The sequence below is a fragment of the Nuphar pumila genome, chromosome 13 (assembly GCF_984573655.1).
Source record: "Nuphar pumila chromosome 13, dmNupPumi1.hap1.1, whole genome shotgun sequence".
Lineage (NCBI taxonomy): Eukaryota > Viridiplantae > Streptophyta > Magnoliopsida > Nymphaeales > Nymphaeaceae > Nuphar > Nuphar pumila.
Genome location: NC_143261.1, coordinates 85,589,476 through 85,605,207, shown reverse-complemented (window position 1 = coordinate 85,605,207; position 15,732 = coordinate 85,589,476). Strand labels below are relative to the sequence as shown.

The window sequence follows — 15,732 nt, the reverse complement described above, 5'->3', positions numbered from 1 at the left end:
ATGTAGACTGGGCAGGGGATCCAGATGAACGAAGGTCTACATCAGGATATTGCATCTTCATTGGAAGAAACTTAGTATCCTGGAGCAGTAGAAAACAAAAGGCCATTGCTAGATCAAGTACTGAGGTTGAGTATCGATCCATGGCTGCCGCTACTGCTGAAGTCACATGGGTTAGGCATTTGCTAACTGAAGTGGGAGAAGTGATATCTCGGTCTTTCTTGTTGTGCGACAATCAAAGTGCTCTCAACATGTCATTCAATCTGGTTCATCACAGTCGTGCCAAGCACACTGAGATAGATCAACATTTTGTGAGACAAAAGGTTGAATAAAAGGAGATCGAGCCCGAATTTGTTAACACTGACAGACAAGTTGCAAACATATTCACAAAAGGCTTGACCAAGAATCGTTTTTGGACACTTAAAGTCAAGTTGTTCATGGTTCAAAACCGAGATCAACTTGAGGGGGCTGAAAAAGTCTATTTATCTATGTATTCTTTACTTGTATTTGTTATCTTGTATTCCGGGTATGGATAATATATTAGACCCAACCCATATTGTAAATGAAGGATATATATACATGTTTTAGGTCACGATTTCAGTATTGGAAATCATGACAGCCACAACTCTTTCATTTCTCTTTTCACATGTGACCTGACAATGTTCATCGAAATTTGCAATGTTATCCTATTATATTGTGGTAACGTGTGAACCACTGATAGGCCTTTGAAGACCAGGAGCATATGTTGCTCATGAGATAGTAAATTGTAAATGCATTGCAAAACAATTTTGAAATTTTGTTTTTAAAATAGTTACATTGTTGATTTGATAGGGCAAGGGCCCAAATATGTTATTACATAATGATTTGCATCATTAAAAATTAATTAAGACTAGTAAAAAAGACCAAACAATGTATTAACTTTTCTTCTTTGGTGTCCCTCTGAAAGGGTGGGAACCATGGATGGCGGTCATCGGGGATCGTAAGGATACTAAACACCATGTGCGTTTGTTGTCCCCAAGAACGTAATGTGTGGTTCGTGTTCCTGTCTATGGTTGTAAGAAACTTTCGCCACTTTGTCTGGGAGTGGTGGTGTTGACTCAACTGAAATTATGGTAATGATTCCTGACGTCGGTCAATAAATAAGTGTAGGACCCAATAAATAAAATACAAATTATGTGTTAAGCTACCACTAAAAACTGCCTTGAACCTCAGGAATTCTATATGTTTTTTAGCATCTGCGGGTTTTAAGAAAGTGAAAATTAAATTGTGTGCATTAAATAAGGATATGCATGCAAAAGCAATTCTGATAATTAAACTTAAAAAGTTATTCACGCATGTTGCACATAGCCACATTATGACATTATATTTGTGCGCTTGTTTCATTACACACATAACTCACCACATTTTAAAAATATCTTTTATCTACATAAAATGATACTTAAATAAGAGGCATAGTAGAAGGAAACACACTAAGAGAGCTTGAAATGAAAACAAACTAATGTCATCAAGAAGATAAGGAAAAGATTTACAAATCAAGACAGAAATATTAAATTTCACAACCCTTCGAAACACCATAGTTTAAAAAATAGATAGCCATCACAAATAAACATAATTATAAGCATCCATAATACAAATGGCCACATATCCAAATGAGTGAGACAATGCACTCACGGAACCAGACATCAAACAAATGTTAGTTAGACTCTAACTATAAGCCGACAATCTAAACTGACAAAACCGAGGTTCACACAACTCGCCCCAAGAAACAACTTTAGTTCAACAAAAGAAACAAGGCTGAAAACAAAAGATAATTCATATAAAAAATCTGTGATGAACAAAACAAACCCCATAAGAAGGCAATAAATACTCATGAAAATCAATTTTCAAATAAGTGTGTTCATATATAAGAACCGATTTAAAAAAACAAAGTTTCAAATCAAATCCAATAATGGCAGTTGAAAACCTAGAATGAATATAATGTAATCATATGCACAACAAGATGTCAATTGATGTAATCATATACAATGCAATTATATGCATAGTCAATATAAACAAGTTACATAGAGATAGCTCAATCTAGATTACAAGTTTACTATGCGACAACAATGACATATAACATTAAAAAGGCCCAAAACATATATATAGATTATCAAAAAACCATATAGAAAACTAAGTGCATACACAAGTATAACTAATCATGGAAACTGACAAAGAGATCAAAAACTCATGTATATACAATAATCTTAATAACTTAAAGCTATATATCTTATATAAAAGTTACGAAGAATCACATAAGCTATGCATTTGAACACATTTAAGCATATATTTAAATGATAGATTAAGGCACTAAGGTAATACACCAAAGAGGCCACAATATAAAAAATAATAATTTATAAATAACAAGTATGCAATGAATAAAAAATCTTTAATCAAGAACACACGTCCACCAAAGATCCAAGTGGACAAGCACGTCCATCAATAATGGACAAGTACTAAAGTGAACCACGAGGGAACACAAGTGCTTTAGAAAAATATTTCAACCTTGAGTCTGAGGAATCTAGTCCCTTTAGAAGATCCACTAAGGAATCTAGACCTCCAGATAGATTTGTGTCCTGTGATTCATTTTTTTCTTCAATATAGAGCACGCCTAGCAAATGTTTTTTCTACTTCGAACCCAATATGTATAAACAAACCAAAGATCATCCAGAATGCTATGAACATTGAGCTTAAAGCTTTAGAAGAAACTAATACCTAAATAATAAAAGATCCTTTTAAAAGGAGAAATCATAGGTTGTAAATGGGTATATAAGGAAACAACAAACGTGATGGCTCATTAGAATGATATAAGGCTAGGTTAGTAGCCAAAGGTTATTCACAAGAATATGAAATTGGTTATGATGAAACTTTTGTGCCAATAGCCAGACTAACTTCAGTTAGAACCTTCATAGTTATTGTTTCTATTAGGAACTGACATATTTATTAGATGGATGTCAAAAATGCCTTCTTAAATGGGGAATTTAAGAAGGATGTTTACATGGATCCTTTACTAGGATATGAAATTCCAACAAGAAAGCTTTTCACTTAAAAAAAGCTCTATATGATTTGAACCAGACCGCTAAGGCCTGATATGATAGATTTATTTTTGTTATGATTAAACTTGGTTTCAAATCTTAATACACTAACAGTGCTATATTTGTTAAGAAAAATTTGATGCAGGTATCGTTATCCTTCTCTATGTTGATGATATGATCATTACTGGAGGAGATAAGCAGGGACTTAGTTATATAAAAAATATTTTAAAACAAAAATTTCAAATGGCAGATCTAAGTTTCCTTAGATATTTCTTAGGGATTGAGGTAGTATATTCTACACATGGTTACTTTCTAATTCAATCTAAGTTTGCATACTGAGATTATTGACAGGATCGGCATTATAGATGAAAAGAGGGTGGATATTCTGAAAGTCATTAATGCAAAGATAAAGATCAATGATGGAACACCTTTGGAAGACCCTAATCCTTATAAGCAGACAATTGGGGCTCTTATTTGACTATTACCGGACCTAACATTTCTCATGCAGTGCATACGGCAAGCTAGTTTCAACACTCGCCAACAATTATGTACATGAATGTTGTTATACTCATTATTAGATATTTATAAATTTTTCTCTAAAGGAATTTTATTGTCTTCCTCTTCTCCACTTATATTAATTGCATATACTGACTCTAACTGAGGAAGAGATCCTAATAATAAATACTCAACTACAGGTTTTTGTGTTTTTATAGGCAATTCGATGGTATCATAAAAATGTAAGAAACAACATAAAGTGTCTCTATCATCAACAAAAGTTGAGTATCGCATCATGGCCACCACAACATTTGAAATCATGTGGTTGAGAAGATTGTTGGACATGAGGGTGGATATGCAATCACCTTAAGGTTATATTGTGACAACAAAAGCATCATCTATATAGCCGACATCACACATTCTATGAACGTACCAAGCATATCGAGATAGATTGCCACTATGTTCGTAAGGAATATCTTAAGAAGACTATTATCTTGCTTATGTAGCATCAAAGTTTCAATAGGATGATTTCTTCATGAAAGCACTTCCTTCTCTCCAATTTCATTTTTGACTTGGCAAACTTTCAGTAATCACAACATAAGTTTGAGAGGGAGTATTAAGTTGTTACATATATATGTATGATCATATATGTATATACATATATGTGCATATACATCTAAATATGTATATTCATATTGTTGTAATAGGCAATACTCACTAAGGATATTTTAGTTTTTTCACTGATATGTAATAGGTTGTTCTCAGTAGGGGCACATTTGTAATTTTTTTCTGTAATGGGCATTATTGTCAGTCTACTATAGTCGTTCGGATGCTCCCAACGGCTCTATAGAGCTTCCTTTGTGTATATATAGGAGTGCTTTCTCAAGCACCCTCTCTCTTAATAACAATGTTGTAAGTATTGTATTGTATCGTACCTAACTCGATACGATACATACTTGTATCACAATACGAGTGTGTATCGTATCTACATTGCTTGTATATGTATCATACAATATGTGTTTGGCACACTTTAAAAGGTCCAAAACTCGACTTTTTAATTTTGGGTTTTAAAGACCTCACTAACATCGATTCTCTCATTTGTGTAGAGGCCTTTAGAGGAGAACCCACGTACCCTAAGAGGCGTGAGCGATTTAGGTACCGATTCGTATGCAAGGGAGAGGGTTTTTATGGATTTCTCACGTAAGAGTGCATTTTCATCCTTTTTGCAGATTCATGCGTGAAGTTATTGAGAATCACTAAACCTTTGGTGAAGGTATTTTGATTGGTTGACAGTGAAGACAAACCAGCTATGAGTTATTTTTATGACTTCATGGATAAGGCAAAAGAGGCCATTATAGATAATTTGAAAGTATGAGTCTTGTGGCATGTTCTTAATTGCAAGATATTTAATATTTTGCAATGTTCTTATGAGACATGCATGCAATATTATTTATATTAGTTGATGTTTGATGATGTCTTATGCAACTCATAGAAACATAAATGCTTCATATGTGATTTTATGATTGTATTTTATGTAATTCATCATTGTTTTATGTGATATGATTTTATTAGAATTTTTGATAATTTTTTCTGACTTTTTTTATTTTTTAGAATTTTTGGAAAATTTTATTAAAAATTTATGATTTTTTACGATACGCGATGATACGTATCTAACTTCAGGCCCAACCGATATGGGTAACGATACACTACTTACAACCTTTCTCAATAATATTCATTATTTTTTACTTGAGATTCAGCCCATAAGTGACTTATTTGTATGTGTTCTTGTATTAACCCATAAGTGGTTATTGTGTTCTTGGAAGCCCATAAGTGGCATCTACTTGTATTTTTCCTCTTTCATTGCAATGACAAATCAGTCGGTAAATCAACTACTTTAGAGAAAGTGTGTGCTTGGAAAGTGAGAGTTTATCCATTAGATTAGACCTTATCACAAACTATCCGTTCATTAAAACTTTAGGTTTGGACTTAACATGATCTCTCTGACACCTTCATTTCCGTCTTCCTCTTGATGTATCTTTTTTTTTTTTGAGGCCTTAGAAGGATCAATGATCAATTGTAAATGCCTGATGTAGGATAAAAATTCCCTTTCCATGTGAAATAATTTTAGTAATTGAGCTTGATATTCAATTTTGAGAATATTAGTGAAGAGACAAAAGAAGGAAGTGTAGAATGAACCTTGGAATATGAACTGTAGGCATAGTGATACGAGTTTGAGGGACTAGACAAAAGGTTGCTTAGAATTAATTGTCCCCTTTAAATAGGGATAAGAAAGATGGCACCTGAGAGGAACTTGCTGTTGTAGTAGAAAATAACATTAAAATAATGTGAAGATGACGTTAACTTTAATTGAACATTAAATTCAAATTTGTGTTAGTTCAAGATGCCAATTCTCACACTAAATTCAGATATGAAGGCAGAATAAATTTAATTTAAGTTTAAAGAACAAAGACATGATTGAATCAAAGATGCCCCTGCACTATAACCACTCTATGGCTGAAAATAAATTAGATCAAAGCTATTTCCACTCTATAATCAGATCTAAGGACAAATATTATGAGAATGGATTTGAGCATAGCTGCTTACATCCTATAACCAAATTCAAGAAAGAAAAGAGTGCAGAGGATGAAGTCAATCAACGGAGAAGAAGAAATATATTTAAAGGAAGAGGAATCAAGAAAAGAGTAGAAGAAAAACTACACTTTTAGATTGAAAGGTCACACTTTGATTGAGCCCCTTGACTTTGATACCATAATCACTTTAAACAATAGTGAGAAAAGAGGAGAAGAAGAAAGGTGGATAAAGAAATCTAGCGCAGCTCCATAAGGTTTCTCTAAAATGTGTTGGGGCATCACATAGTAATACTATTTATGTTAGTATCCTAATTAGGGTTATCACATAATTGTCACCACCACTTCACATTATATATGACATAATTGACACTAAATGAAGGCATCTAACTTGACTTAACAAATTACAAATATACAACTGCCATATTTCAGCAAATCTTGCAATTTTGCCACTGTATGGCATCATAGGAGGTAGGATCACTGTTCCTTCAGCACACGTCAGGGCAGTTTAGGTTCTCAGCTAGGTGGGGCACGTGAAAGGCACAATATCTTTGTCACCAAATTTCCTTCACCAAAGAATATGATTTTCTTTTTTCAAAAATGTCATCTAAACGGAGTCTTAGTGGCATCTGTTATATAAATGTGTCTAAACTCTTGCATTTGAACCATTTCATGAGTTACATTTGCATTCTAAATGAAGCCAAACAATGTGATGGTTTTTGCTATATTATCAGACTATCTTTCAACAAAGTGTAAATGACATCATCGCTTCAACTAACATTACCCTTATATAATTGAAAATGTTAAAAACAGCAAAGATATGCAAGTAATAAGGAAAACGCACACACAAACATGTGGATACACACACGCACACAAGATTTCAAACTTACGAGTGATCAAGACTGACAGAGGTTGCTTTCGCATCCTTTCGATGTGGAATCAAGCTTGTACTGAGGAAAATAAGGTCTGATGCATATGCCACAATGCATCTGCCACAAGTACCCAATTTACCATACCATAAAAAGAGGGAAATGTGCACCAGAAAATTTTGTACAAAAAATACGGAAGGAAAAAGTGCATTCCTAAATGAGAAGGATGAAAATATATATATATATATTTTTCTATTTAGGGAATGAAATGTTAGCACTAAGAAAGACCTGTGCAAAGCCGGATCATCAGAGACTTTTCCTCTTGCCCTGAACCAGTATCTGTCACTGCAACATAACCAGTGCAAAATCTAAGAAATACATTGCATTAGATGCAGCAGGGAAGTTTATCCTGAATATACTCTGGTCAGAAGCTATGGATATTCTATATATAATTGATGTAAAAAGAAATAAACATTACCTTGGTTGAGTTTTATGCTGCTTTATAGAGTCAGAAGGTTCACAAAACCTTATCTCTATGGGCCAGGGTGTATATTTCTTCCTAACTAATTTATTGCGATACTCCCTGTTGACAAAAGCACTCCATTAGCCAGTCTAGTTCTGAGTTTCTTAACAGTTAAACAGAATTACAAAAAATGTTTTCCTTTTAGAAGGCCTGAAGAACATTTCCAAGAAATAACAAGTGAGAGAGCTTCACCAAGTAGGGCACACTTGATAGAGTACACAAATCCACTTTGAAAAAACACATCTTGTAATCATCTTAGTAATGGAACAAATAGATATATAACAACTAAAAGAGTAAAAAGCAACACTCTGTTAAAAAATAACAATGAAAAAGGTGTATAAAGTTCATTACAGAAAAATACTATACATAAGGTACATATAGTATGTGATGTTTAAAGGACAGGAAAGCCTCTACAATAGAAGGAAACAAATCAAAGTTTAATTTCCTTTTTCAAACACAAGCAAAATTTGGTTAAGTCTTTACACAGTAATACGAGTTCCATTACCATCATATTAAACACAACAGAAATTAAAGGACAGGAAAGCGATCAGTCACTCGAGTTCCATTACCATAATATGAGTTCTATGCTATGGCCTTTCAACCACTCGAGCATCTAGCATGTGAAGGCGATCAGTCACCATATATGTGATTACAACATTATGCATTTAACACTATTCGAGGTCGCACTACCGTCTCATCCGATCATCGCAGTACTAGCGTATAGTGCACGACTACAAGTACTATAGGATGAAAGGGGTATAGCTCCTCAATAGGAGCCTCAACAAAAATGTTTCACAAAGATGTAATGTTTCTCAAACTTTACTTTTGACATTCTTTATCTTTTGAAACAACCAACAACTTGTGCCACATTCGGCATGCGATTTTCTAGAATCTCATTCGTTATCGTGGTATCTACATACCTCGCATGACTCGATACCAGCCTCGATAGACGGGATACGGGTTTCTCAACAGAACCCCCGCTAAGAAGTTCGCTCGAGCCCCAATTCGGGGTTACCCGAGATGTATCGAAAATATGAACAAAACCAACCAATCACATCCTTCCAAATACTTCGATTTCGGGCAGTTTGATGCTTTTGCGCAGCTCCCTAAACTCTTAAGTCTACTCTGCAGGACTGCGTATTCGAAAAGCCAGGATCCTTGCGAGGTATCCCTCTTCTTAGACGAGGATGTATCGCTAGCTCCCAACTCAGCTCTTGTCGCAAGAGGGAGAGTAGTAAATGCCTCTTGCATCCTCCACGAGGATGCCTGTACAACGCATGCAATGAGAGAAAACCTGAGCGTCATCTGCAATGATAAGGCAGTAACAAAACATTTGCAAAAGCAAGAGCCTGGGTGCAAAGCGCGACAGCAAAGGAAAGACATGACAGAAGTAAAGGACAAGGATCGCGAAACCGCGCCCTTGAGTTAAATGCGTACTCGTATAAATATATATTTGTATATATATTTATTTAATTGAACTCAATTCAATTGTCCAAGTCCTCTGTGCGATCTTCCCCTACCTCGGAGAGTTGTAAGCTTGCTGGCGCCTGCGGGTGTAAACGATTGACGGCTTGGGTCGCGGAGCGCGAGCGGGATCTGTCGTACGAGCTGCAAACGCGATAGTCTTAGCAAACTAACACCAAAAGTAGAAGGCCAGGGGCACTGCCGTTGTCCTGGCGTAAAGGAAGCAAAGGCAAGGGCATCGTGCCCTTGTGCACCTGCTATCAGCGCAAGAAGCAGGGGCAGGGGTTGCAAGCCCCTACCGACCTGCTGTCAGCAAATTACGAGGAGGCAGAGGGTTGCACCCCTGCCCTCAGAAAGCGAGGGCAGGCAGGGTTGCGCCCCTGCCTGACAAAGTAGAAGAGTGGCAGGGGGCTTCGCCCTTGCTTGTCGAACATGCAAGGAGGCAGGGGCTTGGCCCCTGCCTGATGAAACGAGAACAGGCAGGGGGAGAAGCCCCCGCCTGATCCAGGGAAGAGAGAGGCGAGGGGGCTTGCCCCTGCCTGCCGAAAAAACAGCGGAGGCAGGGGTGATGCCCTTGCCTAAAGAGAAAAGAGGCACAGGGAGGGGGCTTGACCCCTCCCCTGAACAACGAGGGTGCAAGGAGGGGGCTCGACCCCTCCCCTGACCAAAAGAGGAAGCAGGGAGGGGATCGACCTCCTCCCCTGCCGTAACAGGGAGCAGGGAGGGGGCTCGGCCCCTCCCCTGCCGTAATAGGGAGCAGGGAGGGGCTTGGCCCCCTCCCCTTGAAAAAGGTGAATAGTGTTTCGGGTTTGGATCCTCTACCAGACCTGAATTCACTCATGCATTAGCCCAGACCCGAGTTCATTCCTGTATAAGTGTATAAGCCTGTTTTTTATGTGTATCCGAGTTCAGATATTACACCAGACCCGACCCACTGTGTACACTTAAGTGTATTAATACAAGCATTAGGTCACAATTTCTAAAATGAAGAAATCATGACAGCCGTAGTCGACTTTTGGATTCCTCTTCTCGTCTCTCTCTCCCTCTCTTTCTCTGTTTTCCCTCTCTCAATGCAGGTACAAATGAAAATCTAACATGGTATCAGAGCGTAGATCCATCTAGAGGCAAAAAAAAATTTCTGGCTCGTGACAACAATCAGGAATTTGAGGTTTTCGTTTCTCTCTCTCTCTTTCTGTTCTCCTTCGTCTCCTTTTTTTTCTGTCTGTCCCTCTTTCTGAAACTTCCTATGTACTCACACCTCACGTGAGTTTTACCTTTGTGAATCTGCCCTATTCACGTGAATCCAGATCGTGGATTGACAACATTTCACGTGAAGCATCAAATTTCTCCCAGATCGTGGATTGACAACATTTCACGTGAACTCGTGAATTGATTCACGTGAGACATTAAATTTATCCCTATTAATTATTTGATTCTCTTTTATTCTACCTTCTCCAAAGTTTATCTCTGCATATTCGGATGCTATAGTGTCTCCCTTGATTCATTGTGTTTTGTTGTGCATTATAATCCTTGATTATTCTTTACTGTACCAGTCAAAAAAAGGGGGAAAGGGATACTTAACGTGTGATTTTTTTTATCGCATAAGCCTCCTTTTTGGTGCATAGAAAAGTTCAAGTTCCTTCATTCTCTGAATTTAACAGTCTGTGATCCTCTGACAACCAAAAAAAAAGAGAGAGTGTTGGACGAGGGTTGAACATTTCTGTTGATTCTTATTCTCTATGGATCCCTATCACTCGCAATCAAATATTTCTTCAAGTTTTCTCAACCAACTTGTTTCTGAGAAGTTGAATACCTCAAATTTCTTGATCTAGAAGAGGCAAATTATTCCTTTCATAAGGAGTCAAGGTCTCTTAGGTCACCTGGATGGAACCACTCCAGTTCCACCAGAATTTATTCCAAGAGAAGAAAAAGATGATAAAGGGGCGAGTTCAATCGTGTATGTCAAAAATGCTGAATTTCTTAATTGGGAAAGAAAAGACCAATCAGTTGTTGCATACATCACATCAACCCTGTCTCAAGAGATCCTTCTTGCCATTCCTGACAATTGTACAACTCTACAACTCTGGGAATGACTGGTTCAGACGTATTCGCAGGTTTCTCAAGCAAGAGTAGTTTTTTTAAAAAAAGAATTTCAGTTGTTAAGAAAAGATTCCATGACCATCATGGAATATTTGAACAAGATAAAGGTCATCACAGATCAGCTTGCAGTTATAGGGTGTGCCGTTAGTGACAATGACATGGTGCAACAAACCCTGAGTGGATTGGGATCTGACTACAATATGATAGTCACTTCACTATTGTGCCTCCCTGTTCTTCCTACCTTTGATGAGCTACGAGCCAAATTGATCCAGTATGAAATGACTCTGAAGGGATTCTTTGAAGAAACTCATAATCATCCAAATTCTCAAGAAGTTTTCGCTACAGGAGTGACTTATGGTAGAGGACGGGGATGAGGAGGACAAGGGCGAAGTGGACACGGAGGGCGTGGTTTACTTTCCACTCCAAACATGTTTACTCATGCGCAGGGAACAAGATCCATCCCTACTTGCTTCCTTTGTAACAAAAAGGGGCACATCAAGGCAAATTGTTGGCATAATCCAGAGAATAAAGGAAAGAGTCCACAGATAGAAACCAAGAGAAAGTTCACAAATACCAGAGACAGTGGAGAGATTAAAGATTTGTTGATATCTGCCTTGTCAGAGTTAAAATTGAAGCAGAGTGATGAAGGCACTTGGTTTGTCGATTCCGGGGCAGCGACTCATGTGATAGGCGATGCAGATAAAATTTCTAATCTTATCCCTTATTTTGGAAAAAAGTAAGATTGTCACTGGAGATAGATCCCACCATCCTGTTTCTCATGTTGGAAAGACTGTCATTCCCATGTCACATTCCACTCTTACTCTTTCTGACGTTCTTCATGCTCCTGACATTAAGAAAAATATTGTCTCCGTATCCAAACTTATTGATGATAATAATGCTTCAGTTGAATTCACTCCCTTCTCTGTGCAGGTCAAGGACCTACGCACGAGGGAAACATTCGCTGAAGGAAAGAGACGAGGCAACATGTATGTCTTTAAAGAAGCTCCATGTCATGATGTTCGCTCTTCTCACGGATTTCGAAGCTTTCATCAGAGTCGTGTTCATCCTCTTATGCTAATGTTTTTAGTATCTCTGAATGTAATAAGCCATTCTTATGGCATAGTAGGTTAGGACATTGTGGGAGTCATTTTATTGAGAAACTTGTTTCTAATAATCTCATTCCAAAAGAAAGTCTTAATGGGGATGAGAGCAGTCATAAATGTTCCAGTTGTCTTTTATGCAAGAGTCATGTATTGCCTTTCCATTCCATTAATAAGAGAGCTTCAAAACCTTTTGAGATTATTTGTTCTGATGTGTGGGGACCCGCCCCAATTGTCTCTGGGTCTGGAAGCATATATTATCTAATCTTTGTTGATAGTTATTTTCGATACACTTGGATATATTTCATAAAAAATAAGTCAGAAGTCTTCTCTTTGTTTCAAGATTTCCTTTTGCTTGGTCAAAAACCAATTTTCTGAGTCCATTCAGTTTTTCCAACGTGATGGAGGTGGGAAATTTTCATCCCGTGATTTTATTTCTTTTCTTCGAAATAACGGAATAGGAAGAAGGGTATCCTACCCTCACACTCCTCAAAAAAATGGGATTGCTGAACGAAAACATAGACATATCGTTGAAAGTGCCATGAGTATGCTTCATGACAACAATCTTCCCATCAACCTATGAACATAAGCTTTTCATTCTGCCGTGCATGTGATAAATAGATTGTCAATGGTCGTTCTGGAAAATAAGTCTCCTTATCACTGCCTCTTTGGAGCTCATCCTAGTTATCATGATCTGCGTGTTTTTGGATGTGTTTGCTATGTGCATATTGATCGGTCCCTGAGAAACAAGTTTCAAGACAAGGCCCAGAAGTGTAGGTTTGTGGGATACACAGATGACTACAAAGGATATAGGTGTTATGATCCCACCAACAAACGTATCAGAATCTCAAGAAATGTTGTCTTTGATGACAAAGCTGATGCAACGAATATACCAACTAAAGTTTACTATCCTTGGTTGAAGTTCAGAACTTTTTGCTAGCTCCAGTGAAGCATGTTCATCAGATTGCGTGCAGCAAGAAGAAGAGATGTCTGAAAACACTGAGACGTCAGGGCCACAGAATTCAGAAAAAATACCAGGCAGATACAAAGGCATTGTCTATTCTAAACAGAGACCGATAACATCAAGCCATTCAGATCATATCTCAGTCAGCAATCTGACTCCTTCTCACACTCTTGAGGTCAGAAAATCGAGCCGCATACGACATCCCATTGACAAGTGGGTTAGCTATAACTTCTCCTAGGATCTTCAACTGTTTTTAACTGCTCTCAATAAGGAAGATGAGCCCACTATGTACTACTAGGCAGCCACTTCTACCAAGTGGGTAGAAGCCATGAATGATGAAATGCAAGCTTTGCATGAATGTGAAACTTGGGAAGTTGTTCCCAGACCGCCTGACAAAAATGTTGTCGGATGTAAATGGGTCTACAAGATAAAGTACAAGCCAGATGGAACCATTTAACAATACAAGGCAAGGCTCGTGAAAAAATGATTCACTCAAGAAGCAGGGCAAGACTATGATGAGACTTTTAGTCCGGTTGTAAGAATGGGAACAATTCGGATTATTATCTCTCTGGCTGTTGAACATGGGTGGAAGTTGATTCAGCTTGATGTAAAGAATGCTTTCTTGCATGGGGACTTGAAGGAGGAAGTGTATATGGAGCAACTCCCTGGATATTAAGAACAAAATTGTAAAACCCATGTGTGCAGGTTAAAGAGCGCTATCTATGGTCTGAAGCAAGCATCTCGCTCTTAGTTTGATAGCTTCTCACTAGAGATTCAGAAACATGGATTTTCACGTTCCATGCTGGACCACTCATTGTTCATTTTTAGAAGTCAGACTGTGACCACTCTGTTATTAATTTATGTCGATGATATTGTTATCACAGGAAACTCTGCGGTCCACATCCAAGAAGTAAAAGACTTATTAGGTCAGAGGTTCAAAATGAAAGATCTTGGAGCTCTACGCTATTTTCTTGGTGTAGAAGTTGATAATCAGGCTCATGGCTTGACACTCACTCAACACAAGTACACCGTAGATGTTCTCCGCAAGGCAGGCATGAAAGACTGCAAACCTCTGGGAACTCCGAGTGTGATTCATCAAAAACTTAGCGTCCATGATAGAGATCTGTGTGATGACCCCACCAGGTATCGAAGCATAATAGGAATGTTACAGTACCTCACATTCACTAGACCTGATATTGTTTATTCAGTCAATCAAGTGTCTCAATTTATGCATGCACCACGTACTGGACATATGGAAGCTGTCAAGAGGATCCTTAGATATCTGAAAGGGACTATTGGGGATGGATTGGCATACTCACCACAGCCATATGACAAAGATGAGCATAGACTCACTGTATATTGTGATGCAGACTGGGCAGGAGATCCTGATGAACGAAGATCTACATCAGGATATTGTGTCTTCATTGGAAGAAATTTAGTCTCTTGGAGCAGTAGAAAACAAAAGGCTATCGCTAGATCAAGTACTGAGGCTGAGTATAGATCTATGACTGCTGCTACTGCTGAAGTCACATGGATCAGACATCTACTGACTGAAGTAGGAGAAAAAATCTCCCACACCATCTTGCTATGTGACAACCAAAGTGCTATAAACATGTCATTCAATCCAGTACATCACAGTCGTGCTAAGCACATTGAGATTGACCAACACTTTGTGAGACAGAAAGTTAAAGAAAAAGAGATTGAGCCTGAGTTCGTCAATACTGAAAGACAAGTTGCGGACCTATTTACGAAAGGGTTAACAAATGATTGTTTTTGGATGCTTAAAGGCAAGTTGTGCATGGTCCATAACCATGATCAACTTGAGGGGGGGTGAAAAAGGTGAATAGTGTTTCGGGTCTGGATCCTATACCAGACCCGAATTCACTCAAGCATTAGCCCAGACCCGAGTTCATTCCTGTATAAGTGTATAAGCATGTTTTTTATGTGTATCCGGGTTCGGATATTACCCCAGACCCGACCCGACCCACTGTGTACACTTAAGTGTATTAATACAGGCATTAGGTCACGATTTCTAAAATGAAGAAATCGTGACAGCCGCAGTCGACTTTTGGATTCCTCTTCTCGTCTCTCTCTCCCTCTCTTTCTCTATTTTCTCTCTTTCAATGCAGGTACAAATGAAAATCTAACACCCCTGTCGTAACAGAGAGCAGAGAGGGTCTCGGCCCCCTCCCCTGCCGTACCTATAAGGGTGCAGGGAGGGGCTCAACCCCTCCCTTGCAACCAAAGGGCATCAGGAGGGGGCTCAGCCCCTCCCTTACCAAACCCGGCGCAGGGAGGGACTCGGCCCCTCCCTCGCTAAAAGGAATCACAGGGAGAGAGCTTTGCCCCTTCCCTGTAATTTAGGGCAGCAGGAAGGCGACTCGGCCCCCTCCCTGTGCAACGGAGAAGTGAGGGAGAAAGAGAGACGAGGGAGCGAGAGGGGAAAAGGAGAAAAGGAGGGAAGAAGAAGCGTACCTGGGGCTGTCGGAAGGAGCTCGCCGGAGGGGAGCTCGTCGGAAGGAGGGGGGTCGTCGGTGGCGATGCTCGGCAACACAGAGGAG

At 38.5% G+C, this 15,732-nt stretch overlaps 1 protein-coding gene across 4 annotated transcripts in view; it reads right to left on the bottom strand.

The window, feature by feature from the left end:
• Nucleotides 1-15,732, bottom strand: part of LOC149818967 (acyl-CoA thioesterase II) — a 173,817-nt gene that overhangs the window by 27,214 nt on the left and 130,871 nt on the right. For 3 of the 4 annotated variants that reach the window (XR_016427220.1, XM_089984881.1, XM_089984882.1), the window contains exons 12-14: nucleotides 7,499-7,603; nucleotides 7,309-7,365; nucleotides 7,042-7,140 (exon numbers count right to left, since the gene is read on the bottom strand). Coding sequence is in view for 2 of the 4 variants with exons in the window: in XM_089984881.1 (XP_089841007.1) it covers nucleotides 7,042-7,140; nucleotides 7,309-7,365; nucleotides 7,499-7,603 (261 nt within the window). In the remaining 2 variants the exon portion in view is untranslated. Of the gene's footprint in view, nucleotides 1-7,041; nucleotides 7,141-7,308; nucleotides 7,389-7,498; nucleotides 7,604-15,732 lie in introns of all 4 variants that reach the window. The other variant, XR_016427221.1, reaches the window with a different exon arrangement.